At 42.5% G+C, this 18,243-nt stretch overlaps 1 protein-coding gene across 1 annotated transcript in view; it reads left to right on the forward strand.

Moving 5' to 3' along the window:
• Nucleotides 1-18,243, forward strand: part of UHRF2 (ubiquitin like with PHD and ring finger domains 2) — a 499,671-nt gene that overhangs the window by 249,903 nt on the left and 231,525 nt on the right. Inside the window, exon 5 of the mRNA XM_053702563.1 lies at nt 15,370-15,585. Within this exon, the coding sequence (XP_053558538.1) occupies nt 15,370-15,585 (216 nt within the window). The remainder of the gene's footprint in view (nt 1-15,369; nt 15,586-18,243) is intronic.

The following is an 18,243-nucleotide window of genomic DNA, read 5'->3' on the forward strand; positions in this document are numbered from 1 at the left end:
CTAAGACCATTACAACTGTTCGTGCTCAGTCAGTGGAATGGGGACTATTCAGACTTGTCTCCGAAGATACAAGTAAATCAGAGGACCAGAGACTCATTCCGTTGGTGGCTGTCCCTGGACAACCTGTCACAAGGGATGACCTTCCGCAGACCAGAGTGGGTCATTGTCACGACCGACGCCAGTCTGATGGGCTGGGGCGCGGTCTGGGGATCCCTGAAAGCTCAGGGTCTTTGGTCTCGGGTAGAATCTCTTCTACCGATAAATATTCTGGAACTGAGAGCGATATTCAATGCTCTCAAAGCTTGGCCTCAGCTAGCGAGGGCCAAGTTCATACATCAACCATCAGGGGGGAACAAGGAGTTCCCTAGCGATGGAAGAAGTGACCAAAATCATTCTATGGGCGGAGTCTCACTCCTGCCACCTGTCTGCTATCCACATCCCAGGAGTGGAAAATTGGGAAGCGGATTTTCTGAGTCGTCAGACATTGCATCCGGGGGAGTGGGAACTCCATCCGGAAATCTTTGCCCAAGTCACTCAACCGTGGGGCATTCCAGACATGGATCTGATGGCCTCTCGTCAGAACTTCAGAGTTCCTTACTACGGGTACAGATCCAGGGATCCCAAGGCGGCTCTAGTGGATGCACTAGTAGCACCTTGGACCTTCAAACTAGCTTATGTGTTCCCGCCGTTTCCTCTCATCCCCAGGCTGGTAGCCAGGATCAATCAGGAGAGGGCGTCGGTGATTTTGATAGCTCCTGCGTGGCCACGCAGGACTTGGTATGCAGATCTGGTGAATATGTCATCGGCTCCACCATGGAAGCTACCTTTGAGACGAGACCTTCTTGTTCTAGGTCCGTTCGACCCACTCCAGCTGACTGCTTGGAGATTGAACGCTTGATCTTATCAAAGCGAGGGTTCTCAGATTCTGTTATTAATACTCTTGTTCAGGCCTGAAAGCCTGTAACCAGAAAAATTACCACATAATTTGGTATATCTGTTGGTGTGAATCTGCAGGATTCCCTTGGGACAAGGTTAAGATTCCTAAGAGTCTATCCTTCCTTCGAGAAGGATTGGAAAAAGGATTATCTGCAAGTTCCTTGATGGGACAGATTTCTGCCTTGTCTGTGTTACTTCACAAAAAGCTGGCAGCTGTGCCAGATGTTCTAGCCTTTGTTCAGGCTCTGGTTAGAATCAAGCCTGTTTACAAAATTTTGACTCCTCCTTGGAGTCTCAACCTAGTTCTTTCAGTTCTTCAGGGGGTTCCGTTTGAACCCTTACATTCCGTTGATATTAAGTTATTATCTTGGAAAGTTTTGTTTTTGGTTGCAATTTCTTCTGCTAGAAGAGTTTCAGAATTATCTGCTCTGCAGTGTTCTTCTCCTTATCTGGTGTTCCATGCAGATAAGGTGGTTTTGCGTACTAAACCTGGTTTTCTTCCAAAAGTTGTTTCTAACAAAAACATTAACCAGGAGATAGTTGTGCCTTCTTTGTGTCCTAATCCAGTTTCAAAGAAGGAACGTTTGTTGCACAACTTGGATGTAGTTCGTGCTCTCAAATTTTACTTAGCAGCTACTAAGGATTTCAGACAAACTTTGTCTTTGTTTGTTGTTTATTCTGGTAAACGGAGAGGTCAAAAAGCAACTTCTACCTCTCTCTCCTTCTGGATTAAAAGCATTATCCGATTGGCTTATGAGACTGCCGGACGGCAGCCTCCTGAAAGAATCACAGCTCACTCCACTAGGGCTGTGGCTTCCACATGGGCCTTCAAGAACGAGGCTTCTGTTGATCAGATATGTAAGGCAGCGACTTGGTCTTCACTGCACACTTTTTCTAAATTTTACAAATTTGATACTTTTGCTTCTTCTGAGGCTATTTTTGGGAGAAAGGTTTTGCAAGCCGTGGTGCCTTCCATTTAGGTGACCTGATTTGCTCCCTCCCTTCATCCGTGTCCTAAAGCTTTGGTATTGGTTCCCACAAGTAAGGATGACGCCGTGGACCGGACACACCTATGTTGGAGAAAACAGAATTTATGTTTACCTGATAAATTACTTTCTCCAACGGTGTGTCCGGTCCACGGCCCGCCCTGGTTTTTTTAATCAGGTCTGATAATTTATTTTCTTTAACTACAGTCACCACGGTAACATATGGTTTCTCCTATGCAAATATTCCTCCTTAACGTCGGTCGAATGACTGGGGTAGGCGGAGCCTAGGAGGGATCATGTGACCAGCTTTGCTGGGCTCTTTGCCATTTCCTGTTGGGGAAGAGAATATCCCACAAGTAAGGATGACGCCGTGGACCGGACACACCGTTGGAGAAAGTAATTTATCAGGTAAACATAAATTCTGTTTTTGAACAAGTTTGTTGAGCCCTGCTCCAACTGGTCACAGCAAATAAATAAACACCACCCAAGAGATTTTCAATGGGTGTGGTCTGAATTTCTTAACAACTTAGATTTTACTAATGAAAGTTTAAAATGTATTCAACTTTTATATTGTATGCTATTTTGCAACACTGAAATTTTCTTATGCATATATGAAACATATATATGTCTCTAATAAAAAAAAAAAAAAAAATTAAGTAGAAATGCATTGTCAATCTGTTTCACTTGAAAAATCTACGAATAATAGTTATTTCTCCTGTTAAGTGTAGTCAGTCCACGGGTCATCCATTACTTATGGGATTATATCTCCTCCCTAACAGGAAGTGCAAGAGGATCACCCAAGCAGAGCTGCTATATAGCTCCTCCCCTCTACGTCATATCCAGTCATTCTCTTGCACCTAACTAATAGATAGGATGTGTGAGAGGAGTGTGGTTATTAAATTTAGTTTTTATTTCTTCAATCAAAAGTTTGTTGTTTTAAACAGCACCGGAGTGTGTTGTTTCTCCAACATAGGTGTGTCCGGTCCACGGCGTCATCCTTACTTGTGGGATATTCTCTTCCCCAACAGGAAATGGCAAAGAGCCCAGCAAAGCTGGTCACATGATCCCTCCTAGGCTCCGCCTTCCCCAGTCATTCTCTTTGCCGTTGTACAGGCAACATCTCCACGGAGATGGCTTAGAGTTTTTTAGTGTTTAACTGTAGTTTTTATTATTCAATCAAGAGTTTGTTATTTTAAAATAGTGCTGGTATGTACTATTTACTCTGAAACAGAAAAGAGATGAAGATTTCTGTTTGTAAGAGGAAAATGATTTTAGCAACCGTTACTAAAATCGATGGCTGTTTCCACACAGGACTGTTGAGAGGAATTAACTTCAGTTGGGGGAACAGTGAGCAGACTTTTGCTGCTTGAGGTATGACACATTCTAACAAGATGATGTAATGCTGGAAGCTGTCATTTTCCCTATGGGATCCGGTAAGCCATTTTTATTACAGAAAGAAAAAAAGGGCTTCACAAGGGCTTTTTAAGACTGTAGACATTTTCTGGGCTAAATCGATTTATATATAAACATATTTTATACTCCATAGGAATTATTTTAATCTTGGGAATTATGTAAAATAACCGGCAGGCACTGTATTGGACACCTTATTCTCTAGGGGCTTTCCCTAATCATAGGCAGAGTCTCATTTTCGCGCCTCTATTGCGCACTTGTTTTTGAGAAGCATGACATGCAGATGCATGTGTGAGGAGCTCTGATACATAGAAAAGACTTTCTGAAGGCGTCATTTGGTATCGTATTCCCCTTTGGGCTTGGTTGGGTCTCAGCAAAGCAGATACCAGGGACTGTAAAGGGGTTAAATATAAAAACGGCTCCGGTTCCGTTATTTTAAGGGTTAAAGCTTCCAAATTTGGTGTGCAATACTTTTAAGGCTTTAAGACACTGTGGTGAAATTTTGGTGAATTTTGAACAATTCCTTCATACTTTTTCGCAATTGCAGTAATAAAGTGTGTTCAGTTTAAAATTTAAAGTGACAGTAACGGTTTATTTTAAAACGTTTTTTGTACTTTGTTATCAAGTTTTTGCCTGTTTAACATGTCTGAACTACCAGATAGACTGTGTTCTGAATGTGGGGAAGCCAAGGTTCCTTCTCATTTAAATAGATGTGATTTATGTGACACAAAATTTAGAGAAAATGATGCCCAAGATGATTCCTCAAGTGAGGGGAGTAAGCATGGTACTGCATCATCCCCTCCTTCGTCTACACCAGTCTTGCCCACACAGGAGGCCCCTAGTACATCTAGCGCGCCAATACTCCTTACTATGCAACAATTAATGGCTGTAATGGATAATTCTATCAAAAACATTTTAGCCAAAATGCCCACTTATCAGCGAAAGCGCGACTGCTCTGTTTTAGAAAATACTGAAGAGCATGAGGACGCTGATGATATTGGTTCTGAAGGGCCCCTACCCCAGTCTGAGGGGGCCAGGGAGGTTTTGTCTGAGGGAGAAATTTCAGATTCAGGGAAAATTTCTCAACAAGCTGAACCTGATGTGATTACATTTAAATTTAAATTGGAACATCTCCGCGCTCTGCTTAAGGAGGTGTTATCCACTCTGGATGATTGTGAGAATTTGGTCATTCCAGAGAAACTATGTAAAATGGACAAGTTCCTGGAGGTCCCGGGGCCCCCCGAAGCTTTTCCTATACCCAAGCGGGTGGCGGACATTGTAAATAAAGAATGGGAAAGGCCCGGTATACCTTTCGTCCCTCCCCCCATATTTAAAAAATTGTTTCCTATGGTCGACCCCAGAAAGGACTTATGGCAGACAGTCCCCAAGGTCGAGGGGGCGGTTTCTACTCTAAACAAACGCACCACTATACCCATAGAAGATAGTTGTGCTTTCAAAGATCCTATGGATAAAAAATTAGAAGGTTTGCTTAAAAAGATGTTTGTTCAGCAAGGTTACCTTCTACAACCAATTTCATGCATTGTTCCTGTCACTACAGCAGCGTGTTTCTGGTTCGATGAGCTAGAAAAGGCGCTCAATAATAATTCTTCTTCTTATGAGGAGATTATGGACAGAATTCATGCTCTCAAATTGGCTAATTCTTTCACCCTAGACGCCACTTTGCAATTGGCTAGGTTAGCGGCGAAAAATTCTGGTTTTGCTATTGTGGCGCGCAGAGCGCTTTGGTTAAAATCTTGGTCAGCGGATGCGTCTTCCAAGAACAAATTGCTTAACATTCCTTTCAAGGGGAAAACGCTGTTTGGCCCTGACTTGAAAGAGATTATCTCTGATATCACTGGGGGCAAGGGCCACGCCCTTCCTCAGGATAGGTCTTTCAAGGCCAAAAATAAACCTAATTTTCGTCCCTTTCGCAGAAACGGACCAGCCCCAAGTGCTACGTCCTCTAAGCAAGAGGGTAATACTTCTCAAGCCAAGCCAGCCTGGAGACCAATGCAAGGCTGGAACAAAGGAAAGCAGGCTAAGAAACCTGCCACTGCTACCAAGACAGCATGAGATGTTGGCCCCCGATCCGGGACCGGATCTGGTGGGGGGCAGACTCTCTCTCTTCGCTCAGGCTTGGGCAAGAGATGTTCTGGATCCTTGGGCACTAGAAATAGTCTCCCAAGGTTATCTTCTGGAATTCAAGGGGCTTCCCCCAAGGGGGAGGTTCCACAGGTCTCAATTGTCTTCAGACCACATAAAAAGACAGGCATTCTTACATTGTGTAGAAGACCTGTTAAAAATGGGAGTGATTCATCCTGTTCCTTTAGGAGAACAAGGGATGGGGTTCTACTCCAATCTGTTCGTAGTTCCCAAAAAAGAGGGAACATTCAGACCAATCTTAGATCTCAAGATCCTAAACAAGTTTCTCAAGGTTCCATCGTTCAAAATGGAAACCATTCAAACATTTCTTCCTTCCATCCAGGAAGGTCAATTCATGACCACGGTGGATTTAAAGGATGCGTATCTACATATTCCTATCCACAAGGAACATCATCGGTTCCTAAGGTTCGCATTCCTGGACAAGCATTACCAGTTTGTGGCACTTCCGTTCGGATTAGCCACTGCTCCAAGGATTTTCACAAAGGTACTAGGGTCCCTTCTAGCGGTGCTAAGACCAAGGGGCATTGCAGTAGTACCTTACTTGGACGACATACTGATTCAAGCGTCGTCCCTTCCTCAAGCAAAGGCTCACACGGACATTGTCCTGGCCTTTCTCAGATCTCACGGGTGGAAAGTGAACGTAGAAAAAAGTTCTCTATCTCCGTCAACAAGGGTTCCCTTCTTGGGAACAATAATAGACTCCTTAGAAATGAGGATTTTTCTGACAGAGGCCAGAAAATCAAAACTTCTAAACTCTTGTCAAATACTTCATTCTGTTCCTCTTCCTTCCATAGCGCAGTGCATGGAAGTAATAGGTTTGATGGTAGCGGCAATGGACATAGTTCCTTTTGCGCGAATTCATCTAAGACCATTACAACTGTGCATGCTCAGTCAGTGGAATGGGGACTATACAGACTTGTCTCCGACGATACAAGTAGATCAGAGGACCAGAGATTCACTCCGTTGGTGGCTGTCCCTGGACAACCTGTCACAGGGGATGAGCTTCCGCAGACCAGAGTGGGTCATTGTCACGACCGACGCCAGTCTGGTGGGCTGGGGCGCGGTCTGGGGACCCCTGAAAGCTCAGGGTCTTTGGTCTCGGGAAGAATCTCTTCTCCCGATAAATATTCTGGAACTGAGAGCGATATTCAATGCTCTCAAGGCTTGGCCTCAGCTAGCAAAGGCCAAGTTCATACGGTTTCAATCAGACAACATGACGACTGTTGCGTACATCAACCATCAGGGGGGAACAAGGAGTTCCCTGGCGATGGAAGAAGTGACCAAAATCATTCAATGGGCGGAGACTCACTCCTGCCACTTGTCTGCAGTCCACATCCCAGGAGTGGAAAATTGGGAAGCGGATTTTCTGAGTCGTCAGACATTTCATCCGGGGGAGTGGGAACTCCATCCGGAAATCTTTGCCCAAATTACTCAATTGTGGGGCATTCCAGACATGGATCTGATGGCCTCTCGTCAGAACTTCAAGGTTCCTTGCTACGGGTCCAGATCCAGGGATCCCAAGGCGACTCTAGTAGATGCACTAGTAGCACCTTGGACCTTCAAACTAGCTTATGTATTCCCGCCGTTTCCTCTCATCCCCAGGCTGGTAGCCAGGATCAATCAGGAGAGGGCTTCAGTGATCTTGATAGCTCCTGCGTGGCCACGCAGGACTTGGTATGCAGACCTGGTGAATATGTCATCGGCTCCACCATGGAAGCTACCTTTGAGACGAGACCTTCTTGTTCAAGGTCCGTTCGAACATCCGAATCTGGTCTCACTCCAACTGACTGCTTGGAGATTGAACGCTTGATCTTATCAAAGCGAGGGTTCTCAGATTCTGTCATTGATACTCTTGTTCAGGCCAGAAAGCCTGTAACTAGAAAAATTTACCACAAAATATGGAAAAAGTATATCTGTTGGTGTGAATCTAAAGGATTCCCTATGGACAAGGTAAAAATTCCTAAGATTCTATCCTTTCTTCAAGAAGGTTTGGAGAAAGGATTATCTGCAAGTTCCTTGAAGGGACAGATTTCTGCCTTGTCTGTGTTACTTCACAAAAAGCTGGCAGCTGTGCCAGATGTTCAAGCCTTTGTTCAGGCTCTGGTTAGAATCAAGCCTGTTTACAAACCTTTGACTCCTCCTTGGAGTCTCAATTTAGTTCTTTCAGTTCTTCAGGGGGTTCCGTTTGAACCCTTACATTCCGTTGATATTAAGTTATTATCTTGGAAAGTTTTGTTTTTGGTTGCAATTTCTTCTGCTAGAAGAGTTTCAGAATTATCTGCTCTGCAGTGTTCTCCTCCTTATCTGGTGTTCCATGCAGATAAGGTGGTTTTACGTACTAAACCGGATTTTCTTCCGAAAGTTGTTTCTAACAAAAACATTAACCAGGAGATAGTCGTGCCTTCTTTGTGTCCGAATCCAGTTTCAAAGACGGAACGTTTGTTGCACAATTTGGATGTTGTTCGTGCTCTAAAATTCTATTTAGATGCTACAAAGGATTTTAGACAAACATCTTCCTTGTTTGTTGTTTATTCTGGTAAAAGGAGAGGTCAAAAAGCAACTTCTACCTCTCTCTCTTTTTGGATTAAAAGCATCATCAGATTGGCTTATGAGACTGCCGGACGACAGCCTCCTGAAAGAATCACAGCTCATTCCACTAGGGCTGTGGCTTCCACATGGGCCTTCAAGAACGAGGCTTCTGTTGATCAGATATGTAAGGCAGCGACTTGGTCTTCACTGCACACTTTTACTAAATTTTACAAGTTTGATACTTTTGCTTCTTCTGAGGCTATTTTTGGGAGAAAGGTTTTGCAAGCCGTGGTGCCTTCCATCCTAAAGCTGTCCTAAAGCTTTGGTATTGGTTCCCACAAGTAAGGATGACGCCGTGGACCGGACACACCTATGTTGGAGAAAACAGAATTTATGTTTACCTGATAAATTACTTTCTCCAACGGTGTGTCCGGTCCACGGCCCGCCCTGGTTTTTTAATCAGGTCTGATAATTTATTTTCTTTAACTACAGTCACCACGGTATCATATGGTTTCTCCTATGCAAATATTCCTCCTTTACGTCGGTCGAATGACTGGGGAAGGCGGAGCCTAGGAGGGATCATGTGACCAGCTTTGCTGGGCTCTTTGCCATTTCCTGTTGGGGAAGAGAATATCCCACAAGTAAGGATGACGCCGTGGACCGGACACACCGTTGGAGAAAGTAATTTATCAGGTAAACATAAATTCTGTTTTCTTCTCAGGCAGTATTAGAAGAAGAATCTACCTGAGTTTGTGTATGATCTTAGCGGACGTAACTAAGATCCATTTGCTGTTCTCGGCCATTCTGAGGAGCGAGGTAACTTCAGAACAGGGGACAGCGGGCAGGGTTCACCTGCAAAGAGGTATGTTGCAGTATATTATTTTCTAAGGAATGGAATTGACTGAGAAAATACTGCTAATACCAATATAATGTAAGTACAGCCTTAAATGCAGTAGTAGCAACTGGTATCAGGCTGTTATGTATGTATGTTGGCACTAAAGTATTTCTGGGGAATGGCACTTCACTAAGAAAATACGGTATACATATAACTTATAGCCTTTCTGCAGTGATAGCGACTAGCAACAGGCTTTTATTATCATTTCATATATTTAAAACGTTTACTGGCAGGTTAATCGTTTTTCTCTCTGAGGTACTTGGTGAAAAATTTATGGGCATTATTTTCCACTTGGCTGTCGTTTATTTTGAATAAAATCAGTTTACTGAGCTTTCCCACTGCTGTATTATGAGTGGGAGGGGCCTATTTTGGCGCTTTTACTACGCATTAAAAATTCAGTCACAGTCTTCCTTATTCTCCCTGCATGATCCAGGACGTCTCTACAGAGCTCAGGGGTCTCCAAAACTAGTTTGAGGGAGGTAATCACTCACAGCAGACCTGTGAGACTGTGCTTTGACTGTGATAAAAACATATTTATTTTATTTGTTATTCGTTTTTTGGTATTAAGGGGTTAATAATCCATTTGCTAATGGGTGCAATCCTTTGCTAAATTAATGCATTTCTTGTGAAAAATTGATTGCTATAACTAAACCGGTTCATTGTTATCTCAATGTGACAGTTTTTTTGTGTGCTTCTTAAAGGCACAGTAACGTTTTTTATATTGCTTGTAAATTCATTTGATAAGTATTTTCCAAGCTTGCTAGTCTAATTGCTAGTTTGTTTAAACATGTCTGACACAGAGGAATCTCTTTGTGCAATATGTTCAAAGGCCAATGTGGAGCCCAATAGAAATTTATGTACTAATTGCATTGATGCTACTTTAAATAAAAGCCAATCTGTAGATGTTAAGAAAAATTCACCAGACAACGAGGGGGAAGTTATGCCGACTAACTTGCCTCACGTGTCAGTACCTGCATCTCCCGCTCAGGAGGTGCGTGATATTGTAACGCCAAGTACATCAGGGCGGCCATTACAAATCACTTTACAAGACATGGCTAATGTTATGACTGAAGTTTTATCTAAATTGCCAGAACTTAGGGGCCCAGAGACAGAACTTTTTTTCACTTTCTGCGATGAGATTTTTTTAGTGAAAATTTTTCTGCAGGTCATTTTTAAATAAAATAAAATTGGAAATTTGTCAGTTACACTAAAGCACCAGAACAATTGCAATGTGTTGGTTAACTGGAGAATAAAGCAATATTTTTTTAAAGTTGTATAATTTAGTGCAGTAGTTGAAAATTGAATTGCAAATTAGCTGCAGACAAAAAAGTAATTGTAAAATGTCTCTTGAATTAATTTGTTTCCTTTTCTCTTAGTCTAACATAGAAATGTAGTAATAAAAAAGGTGCATTGCTCATATGAACATCTTACATTCAGAGGAAAACAGCTTTGCAGACTGTGAAAAGCTAGGGAACGAGCTTGGAAAAATCTCAGAGCCAGACAACAATCAATGCACTAATGCTTGGCAGCACTACTGCTATTTGACTGTTGTCTTCAAACAGCACTTTGCTCTGGATGCACTGTGTTAAGGAAAACTTATACAATGCAGCCAGAGAACAACTCTGTTTAAAAAGAACAGCCTAGTGTGGAGCAGCACTGAAAAGTTAAAGTGCTAACAGTTCCTGTTCTTTCTGCAGACATGCTGCATTTTCTGCGATGATATCTCAGATCACTCTATGTTCTGCCTTGGGGCTTAGGGGTAAACGAGACCACTCTGGGGTGAGAACAGAGTGCGCTGATAATGCTAGGGCCATGTCTGATACTGCGTCACAATTTGCAGAACATGAAGACGGAGAGCTTCATTCTGTGGGTGACGGATCTGATCCAAATAAACTGGATTCAGACATTTCAAATTTTAAATTTAAGCTTGAGAACCTCCGTGTATTACTAGGGGAGGTGTTAGCGGCTTTGAATGATTGTAACACGGTTGCAATCCCAGAGAAAATATGTAGGTTGGATAAATATTTTGCGGTACCGACGTGTACTGACGTTTTTCCTATACCTAAGAGACTTACTGAAATTGTTAACAAGGAGTGGGATAGACCCGGTGTGCCTTTCTCACCCCCTCCTATATTCAGAAAAATGTTTCCAATAGACGCCACCACACGGGACTTATGGCAAACGGTCCCTAAGGTGGAGGGAGCAGTTTCTACTTTAGCTAAGCGTACCACTATCCCGGTGGAGGATAGCTGTGCCTTTTCAGATCCAATGGATAAAAAGTTAGAGGGTTACCTTAAGAAAATGTTTGTTCAACAAGGTTTTATATTGCAACCCCTTGCATGCATTGCGCCTGTCACGGCTGCGGCGGAATTCTGGTTTGAGTCTCTGGAAGAGACCCTTGACACAGCTCCATTGGATGAGATTACACACAAGCTTAAAGCCCTTAAGCTAGCTAATTCATTTATTTCTGATGCCGTAGTACATTTAACTAAACTTACGGCTAAGAATTCCAGATTCGCCATTCAGGCGCGCAGAGCGCTGTGGCTAAAATCCTGGTCAGCTGATGTGACTTCTAAATCTAAATTGCTTAACATACCTTTCAAGGGGCAGACATTATTCGGGCCCGGTTTGAAAGAAATTATCGCTGACATTACGGGAGGTAAGGGCCATGCCCTGCCTCAAGACAGAGCCAAACCAAGGGCTAGACAGTCTAATTTTCGTGCCTTTCGTAACTTCAAGGCAGGAGCAGCATCAACTTCCTCTGCTCCAAAACAGGAAGGAACTGTTGCTCGCTACAGACAGGGCTGGAAACCTAACCAGACCTGGAACAAGGGCAAGCAGGCCAGAAAACCTGCTGCTGCCCCTAAGACAGCATGAAGTGAGGGCCCCCAATCCGGAAACGGATCTAGTAGGGGGCAGACTTTCTCTCTTCGCCCAGGCTTGGGCAAGAGATGTCCAGGATCCCTGGGCGTTGGAGATCATATCTCAGGGATATCTTCTGGACTTCAAAACTTCTCCTCCAAAAGGGAGATTTCATCTTTCAAGGTTGTCAACAAACCAGATAAAGATAGAGGCGTTTCTACGCTGTGTACAAGATCTTTTACTAATGGGAGTGATCCACCCGGTTCCGCGGTTGGAACACGGACAAGGGTTTTACTCAAATCTGTTTGTGGTTCCCAAGAAAGAAGGAACCTTCAGACCAATATTGGATTTAAAGATCCTAAACAAATTCCTAAGAGTTCCATCGTTCAAAATGGAAACTATTCGGACAATCTTACCCATGATCCAAAGGGGTCAATACATGACCACAGTGGATTAAAAGGATGCCTACCTTCACATACCGATTCACAAAGATCATTACCGGTATCTAAGGTTTGCCTTCCTAGACAGGCATTACCAGTTTGTAGCTCTTCCCTTCGGGTTAGCTACTGCTCCAAGAATCTTTACAAAGGTTCTGGGTTCTCTTCTAGCGGTACTAAGACCGCAAGGAATATCGGTAGCTCCGTACCTAGACGACATTCTGATACAAGCGTCAAGTTTCCAAACTGCCAAGTCTCATACAGAGTTAGTACTGGCATTTCTAAGGTCACATGGGTGGAAAGTGAACGAAGAAAAGAGTTCTCTATTGCCACTCACAAGAGTTCCCTTCTTAGGGACTCTTATAGATTCTGTAGAAATGAAGATTTATCTGACAGAGGTCAGGTTAACAAAACTTCTAAATGCTTGCCGGGTCCTTCATTCGATTCCACACCCGTCAATGGCTCAATGCATGGAGGTAATCGGCTTAATGGTAGCGGCAATGGACATAGTACCCTTTGCACGCCTGCATCTCAGACCACTGCAATTGTGCATGCTAAGTCAGTGGAATGGGGATTACTCAGATTTGTCCCCTATGCTGAATCTGGATCAAGAGACCAGAAATTCTCTTCTATGGTGGCTCTCTCGGCCACATCTATCCAAGGGGATGCCCTTCAGCAGGCCAGATTGGACGATTGTAACAACAGACGCCAGCCTGATAGGTTGGGGCGCTGTCTGGAATTCCCTGAAGACTCAGGGATCTTGGCTCAGGAGGAGAGTCTCCTTCCCATAAATATTCTGGAATTAAGAGCAGTTTTCAATGCCCTTCTGGCTTGGCCTCAGTTAGCAACTCTGAGGTTCATCAGGTTTCAGTCGGACAACATCACGACTGTGGCTTACATCAACCATCAGGGAGGGACAAGGAGTTCCCTAGCAATGATGGAAGTCTCAAAGATAATTCACTGGGCAGAGTCTCACTCTTGCCACCTATCAGCGATCCACATCCCAGGCGTGGAGAACTGGGAAGCGGATTATCTAAGTCGCCAGACTTTTCATCCGGGGGAGAGGGAACTTCATCCGGAGGTCTTTGCCCAAATACTTCGGCGTTGGGGCAAACCAGATCTGGATCTCATGGCGTCTCGCCAGAACGCCAAACTTCCTTATTACGGATCCAGGTCCAGAGACCCGGGAGCGGTTCTGATAGATGCTCTGACAGCACCTTGGGTCTTCAACATGGCTTATGTGTTTCCACCCTTCCCGATGCTTCCTCGATTGATTGCCAGGATCAAACAGTAGAGAGCATCGGTGATTCTAATAGCGCCTGCGTGGCCACGCAGGACCTGGTATGCAGATCTAGTGGACATGTCGTCCTGTCCACCATGGTCTCTACCTCTGAGACAGGACCTTCTGGTGCAGGGTCCTTTCAAACATCCAAATCTAATTTCTCTGAAGCTGACTGCATGGAGATTGAACGCTTGATTCTATCAAAGCGTGGATTCTCGGAGTCAGTGATTGATACCTTGATACAGGCTAGGAAGCCTGTTACCAGGAAAATTTACCATAAAATATGGCGCAAATACTTGCATTGGTGCGAATCCAAGAGTTACTCATGGAGTAAGGTTAGGATTCCTAGGATATTGTCTTTTCTACAAGAAGGTTTAGAAAAGGGTTTATCCGCTAGTTCGTTAAAGGGACAGATCTCAGCTTTGTCCATCCTTTTACACAAACGTCTGTCAGAAGTTCCAGACGTTCAGGCTTTTTGTCAGGCTTTGGCCAGGATTAAGCCTGTGTTTAAAACTGTTGCTCCACCATGGAGCTTAAACTTAGTTCTTAACGTTTTACAGGGTGTTCCGTTTGAACCCCTTCATTCCATTGATATCAAGCTGTTATCTTGGAAAGTTCTGTTTTTAATGGCTATTTCCTCGGCTCGAAGAGTCTCTGAGTTATCTGCCTTACATTGTGATTCTCCTTATCTGATTTTCCATTCAGACAAGGTAGTTCTGCGTACTAAACCTGGGTTCTTACCTAAGGTAGTCACTAACAGGAATATCAATCAAGAGATTGTTGTTCCTTCATTGTGCCCTAATCCTTCCTCAAAGAAGGAACGACTTCTGCACAATCTGGACGTTGTCCGTGCCCTGAAATTTTATTTACAGGCAACTAAAGATTTTCGACAAACTTCTTCCCTGTTTGTCGTCTATTCTGGACAGAGGAGAGGTCAAAAGGCTTCGGCTACCTCTCTCTCCTTCTGGCTTCGTAGTATAATACGTTTAGCCTATGAGACTGCTGGACAGCAGCCTCCTGAAAGAATTACAGCTCATTCTACCAGAGCTGTGGCTTCCACTTGGGCCTTTAAAAATGAGGCCTCTGTTGAACAGATTTGCAAGGCTGCGACTTGGTCTTCACTTAACACTTTTTCCAAATTTTACAAATTTGACACTTTTGCTTCTTCGGAGGCTGTTTTTGGGAGAAAGGTTCTTCAGGCAGTGGTTCCTTCCGTATAAAGATCCTGCCTGTCCCTCCCGTCATCCGTGTACTTTTAGCTTTGGTATTGGTATCCCATAAGTAATGGATGACCCGTGGACTGACTACACTTAACAGGAGAAAACAAAATGTATGCTTACCTGATAAATTCCTTTCTCCTGTAGTGTAGGCAGTCCACAGCCCGCCCTGTTTTTTATGGCAGGTCTAAATTTTAAATTATACTCCAGTCACCACTGCACCCTATAGTTTCTCCTTTCTCATTTGGTTTTCGGTCGAATGACTGGATATGACGTAGAGGGGAGGAGCTATATAGCAGCTCTGCTTGGGTGATCCTCTTGCACTTCCTGTTAGGGAGGAGATATAATCCCATAAGTAATGGATGACCCGTGGACTGACTACACTACAGGAGAAAGGAATTTATCAGGTAAGCATAAATTTTGTTTTATTGCTTTTGTTTCTTGTATCGGAGTACCAAATATTAAATACTAAACTCATGAATGTCTTCAGTAAATAAACAGTTTGCTGGATAACTGATGCTTTCCAGGACCTGTGAAAAACCTATATATCAGCCGTAGCAATTTCCTTTCACAATGAATATCAAACCCCTAGATTTTCAGTGTTTTAAATATGTCAAATATTTGTAAACCATTGTTATCACTCTCTTTTCAGTTATCCAGAAAATGGTGTTATAGAAATGCGTTCTTGTAATCTGCGGCCACGAGCAAGAACTACATTAAAATGGAATGAACTCAAAGTAGGAGATACGGTTATGGTTAACTACAACGTAGAAACACCAGAAGAGCGAGGTTTTTGGTTTGATGCTGAAATAACCACCTTGAAGGAAGTCTCGAGAACAAACAAGGAGGCTTATGTCAAGATATTAGGGTGAGATTGCTGTATTAAATCGTGCCGTCTTTTACATTTTGTAAATTGGCTTTTTCACTTAATAATAATAATATTTAAAATTAGCTGGTTCACTTAATAATAATAATAATAATAATTGACACACTCCCCGGAGCCTCACTCTTGTGTGCCCATCCCCTTCTTTATAACTTCTGATTTTCCTATCAAAAAGGGTAGTGAACACCATGAGGGCTATGTATCAAAGGTCTACGCTCTCCGTATTCAACATTGCACCAGCAGCTCACAAGCTGCTGGTGCAACGCTGCCCCCTGCAGGTTTGCTGCCAATCGTCCGCCAGCAGGGAGGTGTCAATCAACTCAGTCGTACTCAATCGGGTTGAATTGTGCCGATTCCTGTCTGCCTGCTCAGAGCAGGCGGACAGGGTTATAGAGCAGCGGTCTTTTGACCGCTGCTTCATAACTGCTTTTTCTAGCGAGTCTGAAAACTCACCAGAAACACGGGCCCACAAGCTCCATACAGAGCTTGATAAATGGACTTCCATGTGTGCATAAAATGTTTAATTATATGTACTAAAACAACTTTGCAGAATAGTGTCATTATTTATTTCGCCCTCTTTTCAGCTCTGAAAAGAGTGTTTGTTTTTTCTAATTCTGAGAACTGGAAATGCACCCTGCTGACTTTTCAAGGCTTACAATGCAACATATAATTCCATTTGGATTTAGCAGATTAAAATCTGCCAAACATTACAGTTTATACTGACATACTGATCAAGGCTATACTTGTCATTTGCAAACGTGCAGACTGGCTCCTCCAAATACTGTAAGAGGTGGATTGAGTTATGTAATAAAAATGTTTAGGTAGCGCATATTCAGCAGCACAATGTGTTGCACATGACCGGAAGGTCGGTGTACGTTTAACCCAATGGGGCTTCTTCTGTGCCATGATGTTATCATATCGGATTGCCTTAAAGAGCCACATTAATGGTATTACACAGAAAATTGTTCCAGAAATGTTTAGTCATAGAGTAACATAATGAATCAAATTGAACATAGCCAATATATATGTAATAAATTATTGCACAATATTAAAAATTGCTTACGCATCAGTGCTGAGATTTCAATCAGTGTATCTTAGAATAACTCTACTTAATTTTAAATTCTAAAAATTGAGAGAATACTAGTTCCTCATTTAGTCCCTCTGGAGACATAGTGCCAAGATTATAGATCCACTACAATTCTTCTTTTTAATTAAATGCTCTCCATATTTATCTCACGAATACCTAGATGGACCTATCGATCTTAATGATGTCCTGCTGTACTGAAAGAGTCATTTTCATGTTTAGTGTCTTGTAAACGTTCCAGGGTTCTGTCACTTACTGCTCTGGTAGTCTTGCCTACATAAAATTTGTGGCACCTTTACCAAGCAAGATAAATAATTCCTTCCATATGTTATGTGATTTTAAATCTGATATACATCTTTTTATTACTATCAAAGCAAAAGAGGCGAATGTTTCCTTAACATACCAGAGATGTCATGGTAACCAACTTTGTATTGGATATTAAACCTTATTGTATCTTTAAAGGGACACTAAACCAAAATTAGTTTTCTTTAATAATTCAGATAGAGCATGCAATTTTAAGCACCTTTCTAATTTACTCCTATTATCAAATTTTCTTCTTTCTCTTGTTATCTTTATTTAAAAAGCAGGAATGTCAAGCTTAATAGCCGGCCAATTTTTTATTCAGAATCTGGGTTATGCTTGCTTATTGGTTTGCTAAATGTAACCACCAATAAGCAAGCACTATCCAGGGTGCTGAACCTACAATGGGCTGGTTTATAAGCTTTTAAATGCCTGCTTTTTAAATAATGAATAGCACGATGACGAAGAAAAATTGATAGTAGGAGTAAATTAGAAAGTTGCTTAAAGGGACATAAAACAGTATGAACTAACATAAGTATAATGCAACCACAGCTTACCTGCTAAAAGGTTTCTATTTTAACCCTCATTAACCACTTTAATTCAGGCATAGTTGTGTTTGCAGCAAACTCCCCCTGGTCATTTCCATATATGGAAGGTGCTATCCAGGCCATAGCTTCTTCAGAATGCACACATGCACAGTAGGGGGCAGAGTCACATGGCACCTGACTAAAGAAGTGCCCAGTATAATGCTGTAGCTTTCACAAAGCATATGACATCCCCATGGAAAACGAGCAAGCCTCTTGGCAACAAAAAAATAGCAGTACCTGCTGTGTCTCCTCAAACACCCCACCCCTGCTTGCATAAGTAATTATCCTCACATTGACACTTTGTTATATGATATCACAAGGTTTGGAGTAGGACACTGATAATTGGGGGTGGAGAAGGCTTTACTTGGGAATACTAAAGTGTAAGTCATTTTGCAGATTTTTGGAAATTTTATTAAAATACTTATAAGCTTTTTTTTTTTACACTTTTTCTTACACTGTTTTACAACAGTTGATCCTTTTTATAATATAATATGCACATAACTCAAAATGTTTTATTGCACTTTAAAATTGCATGCTCTATCTGAATCATGAAAGAAAAGTTTGTAAGTTTATACGTGGTTTTCCACGCCAATACTCGCAGGGGCAGATCTCATGGAATTCAATTTAAAAAAGGGTCTGTCCCTGCGAGTGGCAAAATGTCTTCCATACAAA

The sequence above is a fragment of the Bombina bombina genome, chromosome 2, assembly GCF_027579735.1.
Source record: "Bombina bombina isolate aBomBom1 chromosome 2, aBomBom1.pri, whole genome shotgun sequence".
Taxonomy (NCBI): domain Eukaryota; kingdom Metazoa; phylum Chordata; class Amphibia; order Anura; family Bombinatoridae; genus Bombina; species Bombina bombina.